The following is an 18,004-nucleotide window of genomic DNA, read 5'->3' on the forward strand; positions in this document are numbered from 1 at the left end:
AAGACATGTTGCATCTGCTTCTTAAAGTCTTCTACCAGTTCATCTTTACTGCCAATGACTAGCAGATCATCAACATACAAGGAAACAATTAGCAAAGTTTCCTTCTGATCCTTCTTAACATAGAGCGTAGGCTCACTGACACTCTTTGTGAACACGAGCCTTGCTAGGTAGCCATCAATCCTCTCAAACCAGGCTCTTGGAGCCTGTTTTAGGCCATATAAGGCCTTTTTCAACTTGTAAACCTTCTGTTCTTCACCAGGGACCTCAAAACCCTCAGGTTGCTCAATGAATATTTCTTCATTAAGAAAGCCATTTAGAAAGGCTGACTTAACATCTAAATGGTGCACCTTCCAGTGCTTTTGAGCTGCCAAAGCAAGCAGCAGTCTGATAGTGTCCAACCTTGCAACAGGTGCAAAAGTCTCAGAAAAATCAACCCCTTGCTGCTGACTATAACCTTTTACAACCAATCTGGCCTTGTGTCTGTTCAAAGTACCATTAGCATTGTTTTTAGTCCTAAAGACCCATTTGACACCAATGATTCTTCTGTTTTCAGGTCTATCCACAAGCTCCCATGTATCATTTTTCTGAATCATTTTAAATTCAGTTTCCATAGCATCCTGCCAGCACTTTTCTTTTGCAGCTTCTTCAAAACATGAAGGCTCTACTATGGTTACTGCACATCTCTCATAGATGTCTGTTAATGTCCTAGTGCCTCGAACAGGTTCATCATCATAGCCATTTTCAGTTACTTCTTCATTTTCAGCTTGCTGCAGATCAACATCAATCTGTTTTCCCTCGGGCAAATTTGCTTCAATTCCATCCCATTTCCAGCTACTTGCTTCACTGAATTTCACATCTCTGCTCACTACAACCTTCTTGGTTAGTGGATCAAAGACTCTGTATCATTTCTTCACATTGCTGTAGCCAACAAACACCCCTGGCATGGACCTCCTGTCCAACTTGGTTCTTCTCTCCTCAGGTACCAACACATAACATAGACAACCAAATACCTTCAAATGTGAGACAGATGGTTTTTGTCCAAACCAGGCTTCAAAGGGTGTTTTACCCTTGACTGCATTAGTTGGCAGCCTATTCAACAAGTAAACAGATGTATTCACAGCTTCAGCCCAAAAAGCATTAGGCATTTTAGCCTCAAATAACAAACACCTAGCCATATCAAGGACTGTTCTGTTTTTCCTTTCACAGACACCATTTTGTTGTGGTGTGTACACAGTAGTCAATTGGTGTTGAATTCCAGCATCATCACACAATTTTTGAAACTTCTGAGATACATACTCAGAACCATTGTCAGACCTCAAACATTTCAATTTGCAATTTGCTTGGTTTTCAACCAAGGCTTTAAATTTGCAGAAAGAACCATAAACATCTGACTTATGCTTTAAAAAATTCACCCAACAGAACCTTGAATAATCATCAATAAAAAGTACAAAGTACCTGCTGTCATTTAAGGAGGTGGTCTTCATTGGTCCACAAATGTCTGTATGAACCAGCTGAAGCTTCCCATGAGCTCTCCATGCTTTGTTGACAGGAAATGGTAACCTGGTCTGTTTTCCTAACTGACAGACTTCACACACAGCATCCCTTGGCTCAATTTTAGACATGTCACTGACCAAATCCATCTTTTGCATCATATTCAGAGAATTGTAGTTCACATGTCCCATCCTCCTGTGCCACGAATCAGTCTCATCAGACTGAGATGCATATGCTTTAGCCTGAAGCTGATTCACATCTACAATGAAAGTCCTATCTTGCATAGCCACTGTGGTTAACACTTCACCAGCAGCATTTTTGATCAAACAATTCTTGCCTTCAAAAATCAGAGAATAGCCTTTCTCCAATAGCTGGCCAACACTTAGCAAGTTTTGGTCAATATCAGGTACATAGAGAACCTCTGAAATGGTTTTAATACCTGACTTGGTGCTTATCAAAGCCTTGCCTTTCCCTTTTGCCTCCAGTAGCTCACCATTGCCAATTCTGACTTTGGACTTGAAGGTAGTGTCAAGCTCCTTGAATATACTCTTCTCAGAAGCCATATGGTGGGTGCATCCACTGTCAATCAGCCAAATTTTGTTAACCTTGCTCGAGCTTGCAAAGCATGATGCTGAAAAAACATGCTCTTCTGGTGTTTCAACCTCTTCTGTAGCTTGAGCTTAGTTTTGAAACTTTGGTTGTACTTTTGATTTGCTTTTACAGACCTTTTCAATGTGGCCAAATTGCTTGCAGGCTCTACATTGAATGTCTGGTCTGTACCAGCAGTATTTCTCAAGATGAGTAGTCTTCTTGTAATGGACACAGAGTGGGAACTTCCTTTTGACAGGTTCTTTCTTCTTCTTCTCAGTCCAAGGCTTCTTGCCTTTGGCATTTAAGTTTGTACTTGAGCCTTCTCTGCCTCTAGCCTGAAAAGCTCCTTCATAGTGGTCCTCCTACCTATTTGCCCTTCTCTGCTCTTGAGCATAAAGAGCATTTATAAGCTCTGTCAAAGGGATTGTTAACAAGTCCCTTGAGTCTTCCAGAGAAGAAATTTTTGCCTCATACTTCTCTGGCAAGGTTGTTATGACCTTTTCAACCACTCTTTGGTCACTGAATTCTTCCCCAAGCAGCCTTATGTTGTTGACAGTAGCCATGATTCTGTCAGCATACTGCTTGATGGTTTCTGAGTCCTTCATTTTGAGATTTTCAAAATCTCTTCTCATGTTGATCAGCTGCTGTTGCCTGGTCTTGTCAGACCCCTGAAACTCCTCCTTGAGTTTGTCCCAGGCCAGCTTTGGAGTGTCACAAGCCATTAATCTTGTGAAAATAACATCAGAAACTCCACTTTGAAGGCACGACATAGCCTTATACTTCTTGGCACAGTCTTCATTGTGCTGCCTGATCTGGGCTATAGTCGGGTTAGCTCTTAGTGGTGGTGGCTCAGTGTCATTGAGAACAACATTCCACAGGTCATGTGCCTGCAGATATGTTCTCATTTTTACTGCCCAGATGTTGTAATTTTCTCCAGCAAAGACAGGTGGAGGAGGTGGTGTAAAACTCATTTTCAGCAACCAAAAACAACCTTTGCTTCTTTTGTTTCAAGTATAGCTTGCTTAATGACAGTGTACAACCAAGGCCCTCAAAGACTGAAAGCTCTGGATACCATTTGTTGGATAAATGGCAGTATAAACAGAAGCAAATGGAATGAAAGAAAACAAAAATGAAGAAGAACTCAGCAAAGAATTGTAACTGAAAGTTGTATTTTTTTCATTCAAATTTTTGAATATATGGAAGTTACAAAAGAACAAATTTGACAGTTACCTACTAATTTAACTGCCCTTACTTAATACATACTAAAATAAAGTTTGCTTACAAAAGAAAGCTGATATAACAGCTATTACATCAAAGTGAATCATTCAATCTTATCCTACTAACTTAGCCATCATATTACAAAAGATTTGGTCAAAGTTACATAGGAATAAAACATTTAAAATATGATCCTTCATTCAACTCCATTGCTTCACTTCAAAACAGTATAGCAGCTAACTTGTACAATTTGCGGCTGCTGGTCTTTTGACCAATTTGTTGCTGTTGGTTCTTTGTTGCAATGCAGGCCACGGCTTCAACAGAGCTGAACTTGTGATTTCAGAACCTGAACTAGTCAAAGAGATACTAAAAAATAGTGAAAAAACTTTCCCGAAAAGGAAGCCTACCATTTACCTTAGCAAGCTACTAGGGAACGGGCTTGTGACAGTTGAGGGTGGAAAATGGGCGAAGCAGAGGAAGCTGGCGAATTACGTTTTTCATGGGGAAAGCTTAAAGGTAAACCCCTCGAAACATGTGATTAGTTGTAAACTAATGTTAAAAGAAATTTATATTGTTTTGGCAGAACATGACACCAGCTGTAATTGCTAGCGTTGAAACACTGCTAGAGAAATGGAAAGGCCAAGAAGGCAAAGAGATTGAAGTGTTCAATGAATTTAGATTATTGACTTCAGAAGTGATATCAAGAACAGCTTTTGGTAGCAGTTACTTGGAAGGAGAGAAGGTTTTTGCCATGTTGAACAAGCTGTCAATAATTATGAGTCGAAATCTTTATAATACTAGAATTCCTTTAATCAAGTATGTTCCCTCTAAGCTTAATTAATCCAAGTTTTTCCTTAATTGTGTTTTCAACGCCCATGGATTTATTTTTCTCCTTAGATATGGCTAACATTAGTTTTCTCTTCTAGCAAGTTATGGAAACCTGCCGATATGCTAGAGTCTGAAGAACTTGCAAAAGAAATACAAGATTGTGTGATGAAGATTGTTAAGAAAAGAGAAGACAAAGTTGTGAATGGAGAAGCTGATAGCTTTGGCAATGATTTTCTAGGATTACTTGTAAATGCCTATCATGATTCGGACAAAAATAACAAGCTTTCAATGGAAGATCTGGTAGATGAATGCAAGACATTCTATTTTGCAGGACAAGATACAGTTAATGCCTTGCTTGCCTGGACAGTCTTGCTTTTAGCAATCCATGGGGATTGGCAAGATAAAGCAAGAAGGGAGGTGATTGGCATATTTGGTAACCAAAATCCACAACCGGAAGGCATTGCAAAACTCAAAACTGTAAGTAGACTTTCTAACCATTTAAGACCGCAAGCATTGTGTTACAGTCAATATTTTGTAGTTTCAGCTCTTTCTACATTGATATTCATTGCTAATATTTACCACAATTAATTGCGATAACATCCATCATATACAACACTGCCATAATTTAAATCCCTGGTGTATGCTAGCATGAGTTTAGAACATTAGATTATGTGATGTTAATCTTATATATTCTTATTCTGTATGCAGATGACCATGATCATTAATGAAACTCTAAGATTGTATGGTCCATCAAATGGAATGTGGAGAAGAGTTGGAAGAGATGTTCAAATGGAAAAGGTAGTCCTCCCTGCTAATATAGATCTTCTAATTGCAAATGCTGTACTTCACCATGACCCTCAACTGTGGGGAGAAGATGTGCATCTTTTTAAACCAGACAGATTCGCGGAAGGGATTGCCAAAGCTACCAATTACAACGCGGCTGCATTTTTACCCTTTGGATTGGGACCTCGAACTTGTGTTGGTATGACCTTTGCAACCACAGAAACCAAGATTGTTCTCTCCATGATCCTACAACGCTACGCTATTACACTTTCCCCTGCCTATGTCCACTCACCAATACCTATAATCAGCCTTAAACCACAACATGGAATTCAAGTAATACTCAAGTCGCTGCATATCGATGCTTGATGTTTCATCTTTGTTGTCATCAACAACCTGAAAAATATGGGTTTGAATGCATTTAACACGTATTATCCTTTATTTTTAAGAATTTAGAATTATGAATACTTTACGCATTATATAAAAAAATCTACACAACCATTAGAAATTTAGAGTTTAATAAAAAATTTCTATTTCATAAGTCTATTATCTCTTCTTTTACAACCACTTTCTCCTTTTCTCTAATAAATATAATAAACTTTAATTTTTTGTTACTTTCATAAATTTCTAATAAATTGAAATTTTATTATATATAAATCTAATTTAACATTCTTAATAATTTTTTTTATTCACTTTATTATTATTACTGCAATTAAACACATATTTCACTATTGATTTTAATCTCTTTTTTCTATAATTTATCTCAATTTTGTCCTTCTTAATCATTTACACACCATGGGCCGACTCACACTTCTCCCTCAAAACATTTAAGAACTAAGCAGTAAAAAGTATATTTAATAACACCATTGAATAATAACAAAAAAAAGTGCACTTTTTTAGTTGGATGTAGTGTTTAACACCGCTAGTCATAGCTGAGATACTTGATAGAGCGAAGTTGGCCGGACCGAGTTGGGTCCAACAAAAATTCTAAATCTAAGCTCGGTTCGAAAAATAATTAAAATATTATATAAGTCTAATTTAAATAAAAATGTTAAAATTTAAGTTCGGTCTAATCTGTTTGTATTATTTTTAAATATATTTTTAAAACATAATACATTTAAAATATTAAAAACATTAAAATAAATATTTTCAATAAATTGAAAATAAATTTTAAAAAATTGTGTATACTTAAATAACAATAAGATAGGTGCAACTTAATAAGGAATTATGAAATACTCTAAAATAGTAATAAAATTGACAATAAAACAAGAGTTATAAATATCCAAATAATAACAAAAAAAAGTAGTAGTAATATAATTATGAAATTGTAACAAAATAGTAAAAAACAACCAAAAAATAGCAAGAAAACAGTAAAAAAAATAGAAGTTTCTTTTTTACATATTAGGGCCGGGCTCTGGCCAAAAAAGTCTTACCCGAAGCCTAGTCCGTTTTCTAAACACTTATTTTTTTACTCAAACTCATTTTTTGAGTTTATATTTTTATTCAAATCCTATAACTTAAATTTACCTTCAAGCCCAACTGACATTGGAAGACTTGGTAGATGAGTGCAAAACATTCTACTTTGCTGGACAAGATACTGTTAATTCCTTACTTGCTTGGATGGTCTTACTTTTAGCAAGTCATGGAGATTGGCAAGAGAAAGCAAGAAGAGAGGTGATTGAGATATATGGTAACCAATATGTTGAAAAATGGCCAACCATGCTGCTGATATGTTTTTGTTAAAGTACATGCTACTATGATGATTTTGTTGAGTGCATACAGCTTGTATGCATGCTGTAGCAATTATGCATGTTGCAGCAACATATTTTCTGTTTTAGTTGCAATGTAATTTAGTTTGGTTGAAAATGAACTTTGATGTTAATGTTTTGATGGGATGACTGAGTTGATAAATCAGCTTATCCATGTGTACAAACAATGTTTTAATAATCCCAATCTTGATTAGTGGGGTTAGTTGAATATTTGATGATGTATTTTGACTATAAATGTATTGTTTTCATAATGAATGAGCAAGCATATTAGTTGTGTAAAGCAAATTGCTTGCTTGCTGCACGTTTGTGAGCAAATAAATTATTCTTTGTTTTTCCTCCTCTGTTCTCGGTATTGTTCTCTTCTTTTACCGCTATCAAAAACCCAACACAATATCCAAATTCTGAAGGCTTTTCTAAACTCAAAATTGTAAGTAAACTGTCAAACCCTTTCAATACATTGTGTATACCAGGCATTTAAATCAAAGTCATAAAGGCTTTTAGTACATAAAAAATCCTGTCTATACTTCCAGTACATTAAATTCTTTAATCTACTCTGACACATTCCTATTCTGCAAACAGATGACCATGATTATTAATGAACCTCTAAGATTGTATGGTCCAGCAGTTGGCCTATTGAGGAAAGGTGGAAGTGAAGTTCGGTTAGGAAATCTAGTCTTGCCTGCTGATATAGATATTCTTATTGCAAATGCTGCACTTCACCATGACCCTCAACTATGGGGAGATAATGTGCATCTTTTTAAGCCAGAGAGATTCGCCGAAGGGATTGCCAAAGCTACCAATTACAACACAACAGCATTTTGTCCCTTTGGATTGGGACCTCGGACTTGTGTTGGTACAACCTTCGCAATCATGGAAGTGAAGATTGCAGTCTCCATGATTCTACAACGCTACACCATTTCCCTCTCCCCTGCCTATGTCCACGCGCCAGTATCTATTATCACCGTTAAACCACAACATGTAATTCAAGTAATACTCCAGTCACTGCATCATGATGCTTAAACCATACGGCAGGTAAGGGCTCAGCGTTCAACTCAGTTTGGTCATGTATTCACCTTTTAAGAGATGACATTTCATAGCTCAGGGGCTTTTGCATTAGCAACCAATTCCCTATTCTGAAGTTATGCGCTCCTTCATGCATAAAAAACTGATGGTAAAGCGTGCAATAAATGAAAATCAAATACAATTTATCACTTTAATAGTTTATATCCTCATAATTTTTAAAGGATTAAATCAAATTTTTATTATTTTTTAATATTCAAGTTGGAGTTCTATTCATATTTTAAATGAGACTAATTTTTTACCCAAACTCAATTTTCGAGCTTAATATTTTTGCTCAAAATATAAATAGATGATAATTATTTAATTTATGAGTAAATATATATTAAAAATGTATTAATAAAAAAAGTAACTAATAAAAATCTACTTAATCTTTCAAAAAGGCCACTCAAAATCAACTATTTGACCAATATACTCATCATTCTGTTCTTTAATTTAATCATTTTATTTTTTATAAATTTTATATTTTAAAATTTCAATCTTAATTCAAATAATAACTAGTAAATTTATTAACAAAAATAACATAATTTCTTTTAATATTATTTGAAGATAATAAGTTAAGGTCACATTACCAATAATATATTTATTGTATAAAATTTTAAAAATTTATAATAAAAAAAATTTTGTAACAGATTTAAACTTAATTGTAGTAAGAAATTTCAATGGTTGTATTGTGATTATTGTTTTTGCAGCCATTGTTGACTAATTGCATTTGTGATGATGCATGGTAGATGGCTCCCAATAAAATATTCATAAATATAAAAAATCGAGTCTTATTAATATAGTTTTAATTGATAAATTATGTGTAAAGCCGAAGTTGGTAATATGTCAACTCATTTTAGGTAGCACATGTTGAACATTATATTATCCTTCACAAAGATATATTGCTTTATTACGGAAAAATACAAATTTTAAAATTTAAAGAAATAGGTCAATTTTGGTACATATTATAAAAATATGTTTGGTTGAAAACGGTATTTCTTTTAAATAAACAAATTTTGGCGTTACGGAGACGTGAAAACACTTCCTGCATTGTGCGCTTTCGCCACATGTTCCCACTATCCCAAAAATTTATTATTTTTTTAGTTTTTTATGTTCATATAATCAATATGATGATTGGATTATCAAAACATATCTACACACAATTTAATTGCAAGAGCATCAAGTGTTGTTGAACATCAGTTATGAACAACAGTTAGAAGAGGTGAGGTTCTTGCACGTGTCCCGTATACTCGGTGAGACTAAATTGAAGCCCACACTTATTAGTGCTTTGCTAGAAAGATGGAGACCCAAGACACACACATTTCATATTCTGTGTGATGATGATATGATTACACTCGAGGATGTGACATTAGAACTTGGTCTTTTGGTTGGTGGGCCAATAATTTGGGGAAATTTGAATAAAAACAATACCAAATATATTTAGTAATTTAGGGAATTTTTAATAACTTCACATTCTTCAACATATAAATAGTGGATTTATGTCATGGGTTGCAGGTCAAAGCTCATGATGAATGCACACAGAGCGTCTCATGGAGGTTAACTAATTAAATGAGACTCATTTGACCTACTTGAACTGGCCCGATTCGTGAAACATATGGAAAAACTCATCTACTTGAAGCCTGGTGACCTAATGAAACACTCAAGTAACATTGGAGACATCAGGGTAATTATTGTAAATACTAAAAGATAAAGATGTATGTCGAAACCCTTTTTTATTTTAAAAATAATGGGGATCGACTTTGAAAACAAAAATGTGGAGTCGCCACCAATCTTTTGATTTAGGTGTGATTGGGCCACCTACTAAAACACTTTATTCAATGAAAAATAATTTTGGTTCATGTAAAATCAAATGAAATGGGTCCGGGAGTCAGTTATGCATGAAGAAGGGTTAGCACCCTCATGACGCCCAAAAATTGGTACCAAATTGATTTGATGTTGTTCTTATACCAAAAGGTCTTAAAAAAAAGATTTTTCAAAGAATGATTTTTTTAAAATGCTTGAATAGTTCAAATTAGTAGTCAAAAATCTCTCGTTTTAAAGACATGCAGTATCATACCCAGCACGATTGGATATAATCCCTTATACCTTTAAAAACGCGATTAATTTTCGAATTTTGAAAACTCATACATTAAAATTATAAAAGGTTATCCAAATATTTGGTTTACCAGAAAAGTCATACCCAGTACGATTAAGCATGATTTTCCGAATTCCCCAAATATTAGATATTGCCTTATTTCAGAATTTTTGAATGATAAAGGAAATTAGAAATTTGCTCAAAAACACGTTTATTTGTTTTAAAATAGATGAAATACTTAATGCATCAAGACATATATATATAAAAAAGGGGTTAATGAATTTGAAATAATATACACAAAGTACAATAAACCTCACTTAATACATCTAACAATTATATACAATCATTTTAATTATAATGTAACCAAAAATTCTTTAAGCATGGATAGTGAGTAATTAATACAAAAATAATATATACGATAATTAACATGACACAAAATAAAATGATGCACAAAAAATATGTATGAAACAAAGTGGAATTGGAAATCAATATAAGACATTTTCAACATAATGATGAATTGATGATCACATAATATATATAAATTGATAAATTTGCATAAAAACTTGGGATACATGTTTATTGAAATAGTTATTATAAAATAAAAAGTTCAAATCAAATTATATATGAAATATTTAAAACACAAATTCATTCAAAAATTGATAATTCACATGATAACTTAAATAATGTATTAAATATGAAGGGATGACAATACATGATATAAAATAATATACATAATAAATTTATGAAACATGTATATACAAGTAAAATTGGGTATAATTATTTGTAAAAAAATAAAATTTATAATGTATGAAAGAAACAAAGTAAATATATAAGTTATATATGTAACAGAAATTTCTAAAAAAAACAAGGTCATATACAAAAGGCAAAATTATATTTACACATAAATTTAGTGATATATATTTATAAGATTATATTTATAAAGGGAATTTGGAAACAAATAATATATAATTTTACATGTAACAAATTGGTTTGAATTGATGGCACATTTAAATAATACATATATTAGGATAATAAAATAATGTATACAATATATAAATCGTATGATTTAAAATATGGTCCTTAAAAATATATATATTATACACATAAACAACTTTAAGGGCAAAATATATATATACATAAAAATATTTACATAAAGCTATATGAAATTAATAACACGTATTATAGTAAAAACAATTTTAATATGTGTTATATACACGTAAAGACATTTTTTAAAATAATTGAATATTAAAATAATATAGAATAAAAAATATGAATTATAAAATTAACTTAAAATTAGCATAAATTATATATATAATAAATAATATAAAAAACGCAATTATATACAAATTTATTAAAAACTATTTGTATAAGAATATCATAGCTTTAATAATGGATGTAAATTAAATATAAGTACTAAACATGTGCTTGATGATAACTTAAAGAATACATTGAATATGAAGAAATAATAATGCATGGCAAGGTATAGTACACATAAAATAAACGAATATAAATATTAAAAATATGTAAATAAATTTAAAAGAAATTACAAAACGACATAAAATTACTAGCATGCACAAACCAAAATGAATTAAATTACAAATAAAACATTGATTATTAAAATTGGAATAAAAGAGAAAATATTACAAACTTCAACTACAGAAAACAACACAAAATATCACAACTAATAATTAAGCATGTAAAAAAAATGTATGTGCAGTAAATAAAGAAGATAAGATTTAATTGAAACAAAATTAAAACAGGAAAAGCAATTTACAAATAAGATAATTATAAAATGGGATCAATATGCCACACGCGCAAGTGTGCTGGGATTCGAATTGAAAATATCCTGCGCCCACAATACTTTACTAGACTGTGGATCAAAATGAAAAAACACACAAATTAGAAAGCTAAATTTTAAAAAAACGAGTAAGCGAATTGGGTACTAATTGAAAGGTTCGCGAAAAGGAAGGATTTGTTGCATAAATAGACCATTTTAGGCTCAAAAGGCCCCCCATCCTTCTTACACGGTGCCGTTTTGCTTAATATGTTATTAAAAACCTTTCTTCTCCCATTTTCTTCTCCAACGCAGCCACCCACTTATACCAAAAGAAATTTCAGCCCTAAAAACAATCCTTTACTTAACTGCCGAACCACCATGATTTTGGTGATCACCAGTAAGCAAGCAACGCCCAATCTTGCTGTTAAAGATGTAACAGCCCGATTTTGGGCCTAGTCGGAACAGTGGTTTCAGGACCACTATTCTGAGGCAAGAGAAAATTATTTTAGTATTATTTTATGTGTTATAATATGATTTTATAAGTGCATGTTAATTTTGGTATATTAATTTTAGCGATTTCTAGTCCAATTTCGAAAAAGGACTAAATCGCGTAAAAAGTAAAAATTGTGTTTTAATACCTAAAGGTGTTAAATTGCCTTGTATCTTAAATTGGGGGTCTTTAAAGTGAAATTAGGCCATTGAAAGTGTGATGGCCGAGACAAAATAGTTGAAAAGTCAAAATTGAACAAAATAGTTTTATTATTAACAAATAAAAAAAAGAAAAAGAAAAAGCTATCATTTTTCTCTTCCCCTTCACAAAAATATGCAGCAAAGAAAGGGTTTTGAAGCTGGAAAATTTCAGCAACATATTTCCCTTGCTTGTAAGTGATTTTAATGTCTTTGCTTGATGATTTTTGTATTTTTGGAACCCCTAAAGCATAAGCTTTCATAAGAGGGGATTATTTTGCAAAATGATGAAGAGTCTAGGGTTTTACCATGAGAGTAAATGTGTTGTTTGCTGTGTTTTTATGGAAGATTATGAGTCCTAGTTGTCTAATAAACAACTTTTGTGAAAGAAATTGCATGAAAATACCTTAAAAGGGGGTAAATTGCTAAGTTATAAAATGAGTTGTAAATGTGTAAAATAGTTGAAATTATGAGTTGTTATAGTTATGAAAATGGTTCATCTAGACTCAAGGAGTAAAGAAATGTGATAAAAATTCATTTACGAGCATTGGGGCAAAAGTGCAAATATGCAAAAGTTTAGGGGTCAAAATGAAAATTTGTAAAAATATGATTTTTAGACCCATATGAATATTGTGACTGATTGGTAGGCTAAATGTGATGTTATAGATGATGAAAATTGAGATTTGGACCTAGAACGGAAAGAAATCGATTTATGGACGAGTATGTCTTTTCACCTTTGTGGTATCGAGGTAAGTTCATGTGTAAATAATGTAGCATAATTGTTATTTTTAAGTTATTGATGTTAAATATATGATATGCTGATTTTTATCATGAAATATATGCTTTGTGGTTATTTTCGAATAAAATGCAAGTTATGTGTATTATCTGTTAAATATAAAGTGCTACCGAGTATTGGTTTCGGTATTTTACGGAAGATGACAATGATATGTGTTCGAGGAAAATCCCGTTTGAACCTTAGGAATAGATTAGGATACAAGTGACATGTCACTAGGATGGTTGAGCATCCAAACTCGTTGAGTTGAGTCCGAGTTCACTTATGGATGCGAATGTTCGAACTCGTTGAGTTGAGTCTGAGTTCGTGAGATGTAACTAGGCATCCGAGCTCGTTGAGTTGAGTCCGAGTTCACTTATGGATGTGAACGCCCGAGCTCGTTGAGTTGAGTCCGAGTTCACTTATGGGCGGGTTACATGGTAGCTTGGCTACATATGTGGCACTTATGTGCAAACTTTCCATGTATCTGAATTATATTCCGATGTGTTCAACGGGTAAAATTCTACTCAAATAGAGGAATACTCGAGATGAAAGGGACGTATTGGTAAATGTTGTGAAATGGATACTTTGAACAGGTATGTACTTAACCCTCGTGTTGAAAACTCGACATAACAACAATATGGTAAGATGGTAAATGAAAATGTGATATGAATGTCTCGGTGATGATTATACAAACGATGTTGTATTAATTTTGTGAACAATGATCATGAATGAGTAATTTAGCCTTGACAGATTTGAGTTACTGCAGTAGTGTAACTTTGAAAATACACTAAAAATAGTGGAAAATGAGTTAGAGGCAGAATAAAATATGGGATTAAAGCTCAATGAGTCTATTTTCACATGAAAGAAACAGAGAAGAAAAAGAATTCCATATTGTGTGATATTTGAATTCTTGTGAAACAGGGTCTGAATGAATTCGAGATCCCCTGTTCTAACTTTATAAATTCACCAAAAATTGTACAAAAATTATTAAGAGTTATACCTTACATGCATAGATTCATTATTGAGTCTATTTTTATGGGAAATAAACGACATAGTTGTTGGAATTTTGTACAGGGAGAAATTCGGTTTGTAGTGCACAGGGGTCAGAGTGGTCATACCCTGAACTAGGGGAGACTTTAACTAATAAACTGTACTATTTGGCTTAACCAAAAATTCTGGAAATTTTATGGAAGAAAGTAAAATAAGTCTATTTTTAGGGAAAATTAACGGAACTTAATTCGGAGTTTCGTAGCTTCAGATATAAATAATTTAGTGACTGTTGCTCAGGAAGACAACTTGTAGTGAACTTGAGAATATGTTGTAAACATTGATAAAACAAGTTAATGAGTTACTTATTGTTTTCATATGAACTTACTAAGCGAAAGCTTACCCCCCTTCTTTCCCATGGTTTTTAGAGTTTCCAGGTTAGCTCGGGTTGGAGGCCGTCAGAGATATTATCACCTTATCAAGTTAACGTTATCGGAGTAAGTAAACTCAAGTGATTCGAGTCTATAGCATGTATAGGGTTTTAATGTGAGTATGTAATATTATGATCTAGCCAAAGGCATTGGCTTGTTATTAAGGTAGTATTAGTTATGTAAATTGGCCTATGTCGGCTAATATCGTTATGGGCCCATATGATTATTCTTATGCATTTATGTTATTATTTCTTGTGATGTGGCTTACAACATGTATGCCTAAAGATTGAATTGAGATTCATTGATGAGCTAGTAACTAATGCAGGATTAAGTGATTGGTAAATAGTTAATAATGCTTCATGAATGGTTTGTGATGTAATGATAGTTATGTCTAGTATGTGGTAATGATATGGGCAAATTCTATAATATTTATTGCATAAGAAAATAACTTGAGCATAACATGTTTGTAGATGTTTAAGAGCTCATTTATGTCACGTTGTATGTTATTGGATAAGTATGTATCTATGCATATGGTGTGAGAGTGATAAAAGGCTTAATAATTAGCCTATTTCTGGCCACACGGCCTGAGCACATGGGGGTGTGAAGCCTTAACGCAAGAGATTTTTTTAAGTTTTTCATGAGTTCTCGATTGGGTCCCGAACCACTCCAGATGTATGTTTTGGGCCTCGTAAGCCCGTATATGGAACAGATTGTATGTGAAAAGAAAAGTTTTTAACTATTTGAGATTTCATGGCCCTGTTTAGTATGAAAGTGTTAGTAAAAGTCAGGTAGCACCTCGAACCCCGTCCCGGCGTCGGATGCAGGCGAGGGGTGTTACATTTAGTGGTATCAGAGCATGGTTTAGTCGATTCTCGGGCTAACCTAGCATAAGAGAGTCTAGCTATACATGTCATAGTATTACTCGTGATAGTGTGATATCTCTCGGCCCTAACAAAACTGTTGATTAAGACAGGAATGAGTTCCAACCGAGCAAATCTTGATAGAGATAAGAGTAAAGTTGAGATTATTGAATCATGCTTATGATATGCTGAAAATTGGGAAAGGTATGAAAAGAAATCCATGATTTTTTTTATATGAACTAGTTTTCATTATGTGATACTCTTGAGATAAAGAGTGTGAAATAGTGGAGTAAAACACAGTTAAGTTGTGAAAAAACGCTTTTATGCATGTTAGTATTCATACGATGTTAAATGTTCAACTTGATTTGGCCAAGTGTTTAGGAAAAGAAAGAAATTTGCTTGAAATGACAGAATGTATGTATGAATGCTTTTATTGCATGATTAATAATCAATATATACATGAGGTTGACATTTATGTCTAGATTGATAAAGTCAAGATGCAGTAATGTTATGCTTTATAATCTCAGTTACAGAATCATAAATGTCACAATAGCATGAAAGTTGTAATGAAAGATCAAATTGGGTGGAACGCAGGGAATGAGTACGATCGTTCACTAATGAATTGACGGAAAAGACCATGGTTGGACCATGGCAATACATGAGATTTGTGTGCCAGTGTAAGACCATGTATGGGACATGGCATCGGCATTGAGACGAGGGCTAGTGTAAGACATGTCTGGGACATGCATCAGCCACAGTATGAGAGCCAGTGTAAGACATGTCTGGGACATGCATCGGCCTTGAGATGTTAGCCAATGTCAGACATGTCTGGGACATGCGTCAGCACGGTTACATGTGTCAGTGTAAGACCTGTCTGGGACATGGTATCGATACAGATAGATGAGAGCTAGTACAAGACCATAGTTGAACTATGGCATCAAGTAAACGATGTACTCAAAACCATAAGACGTTCTCCAATTTGATAAATATTGGCAAGTGATTAAGACTAAATATGGGAATTTGATAAAACATTAAGGGTAATTTGAAAAAATGAAATGAAAGTTTGAGTTATGATAAATTCATTTATGTTTAGCTAATATTCGCACGAAATAAAGTTGCATGTATTACTGAGATATGTGAAAATGTGTTCATAACAAGTTGGAAATTTGAAATGTTTGAATCAATATGCGTAAAGCTATATTGTTGTTGAATATGTATTTGCTTGAGAGTCAAAAGTTTAGAGGCTTTACAATCTTCGCCCCTTACCAGAATAGAGTTATATGATGAGATTCTCGAGAGATATGTTGCATAAGCTTGCAAAAGTTAAACTAAAAAGTATAATAATGGAATAGTATGGGATTAGTGAAGACAGAATTAGTTAGAGGAATAATGTCGGACTTGCACTGATGTTTGAGTATGTCGGATTCAATCAAATAAAAGTGATGGCTATCTTTCTCTTCTGAGTATTCTATGTTTTCCTCAATTCTGGGGAATACGTATGGTTATCCCTTTCGAATGGAAATTCTATCATACGAGGATGCTAGTGACTGTGATATTAGATGAAAAGCTCTATTGGTCCAGTTAGTTATAATTGACATTTTCCCCATCTCTTCAGATTTCTATTCTGATATATTGGAATGAAGTTGATAGTAAAAAAAAATCTATGTGAGATTATTCTGATGTTCTATTGATTATGGTTTATATATGCGAGAATTATATTATCTCTATTATGAGAAATTCTAAAGCGTACAGACAGTAGTTTCCTTCTGGTTTTCTCTGAGGGATTTTTCGGATCATATTTATTATTTTCTTCTGGATTATATTCTCGGATTTCTGGTGTAGTCTTTGTATCTTGGAATTTCTTATATTGGCTTTTCTCTCGTTCTTGTTTCGAGAATTATCAAGCTTGGCTTATCTTTACGAGTAATCTTTGACTTGCGATATTAGAATCTGTTATGATTAAGCTTTTGGCTCGACCATAGAAGTGTGGGGATTTCAGTGTCGAGATTTCTTTAAAACTTCTGGGGTAAAGAATGGTTATTCTGCAAAGGTAAATCTGAGTTATGTGCATTTAAGTTTATTCTCTGGTTCGAGAATACCATTACGTGTTCTTTGGTAAGTAGTCGTACAGTCAGAAATGATGGGGTTTTATTCTTGAAAGTATGTTATGGAAACATATTAGTTGGATTTCTCTTGTTCGAGAGATGTTATAAGTATAGTTATCCTGATTAATAAAAAGACCACATCTATGAAGTTGGAATCATTTGATTCATGTTAGTAAAGTTTCTAAACAGTTGATGATCAGAGTATAGAAATGTGGCTATAAGTGGTAAATTAAACAAGTACAACATGATTCGACTTTTAATTTGGAATTGCAGGGAGGATTTGATTTCTGGTTTCTATTACTATTAATTCAGAGTAAGATTTCAGTACTGAAAAACTCTGGGTATACAGAGAATTGAGTACAGAGTTCACAGCAGTATCTTGTTTCTTTGTTCAAAGGATGTCGAATTGTCTATAGGGTAAAGCCGAATATCAAATGTATTCGAGATTATTATTGTCAGTGATGACAGTGGGAAGAAAATGAGAAAGGACTGTTATGAATTTCGTATCGGGATGTCTCTCATTTCCAGGAAAAAGGAGAGATGCAAGTTGAATT

The 18,004-nt window shown here is 33.2% G+C and overlaps 3 protein-coding genes across 3 annotated transcripts; 2 read left to right on the top strand and 1 right to left on the bottom strand.

The window, feature by feature from the left end:
- Nucleotides 1–2,444: 2,444 nt before the first annotated feature.
- Nucleotides 2,445–3,053, bottom strand: LOC121216272 (uncharacterized). The gene has a single exon (XM_041091798.1). It carries the CDS (start codon nt 3,051–3,053, stop codon nt 2,445–2,447), a length of 609 nt encoding a protein of 202 aa, XP_040947732.1.
- Nucleotides 3,054–3,211: 158 nt separating this feature from the next.
- Nucleotides 3,212–5,442, top strand: LOC107939339 (cytochrome P450 CYP749A22). The gene is made up of 5 exons (XM_041091803.1): nt 3,212–3,236; nt 3,605–3,813; nt 3,881–4,113; nt 4,224–4,602; nt 4,834–5,442. Exons 1-5 carry the CDS (start codon nt 3,212–3,214, stop codon nt 5,272–5,274), a joined length of 1,287 nt encoding a protein of 428 aa, XP_040947737.1. The 3' UTR covers nt 5,275–5,442.
- A 1,017-nt stretch (nt 5,443–6,459) lies between these two features.
- On the top strand, nt 6,460–7,953 carry LOC107939353 (cytochrome P450 CYP749A22). The gene is made up of 2 exons (XM_016872681.2): nt 6,460–7,101; nt 7,254–7,953. The coding sequence occupies exon 2, from the start codon at nt 7,254–7,256 to the stop codon at nt 7,692–7,694; it is 441 nt and encodes a 146-aa protein (XP_016728170.2). The 5' UTR covers nt 6,460–7,101; the 3' UTR covers nt 7,695–7,953.
- Nucleotides 7,954–18,004: the final 10,051 nt, after the last annotated feature.

Source organism: Gossypium hirsutum, chromosome A02, assembly GCF_007990345.1.
Source record: "Gossypium hirsutum isolate 1008001.06 chromosome A02, Gossypium_hirsutum_v2.1, whole genome shotgun sequence".
Classification (NCBI taxonomy): Eukaryota; Viridiplantae; Streptophyta; class Magnoliopsida; order Malvales; family Malvaceae; genus Gossypium; species Gossypium hirsutum.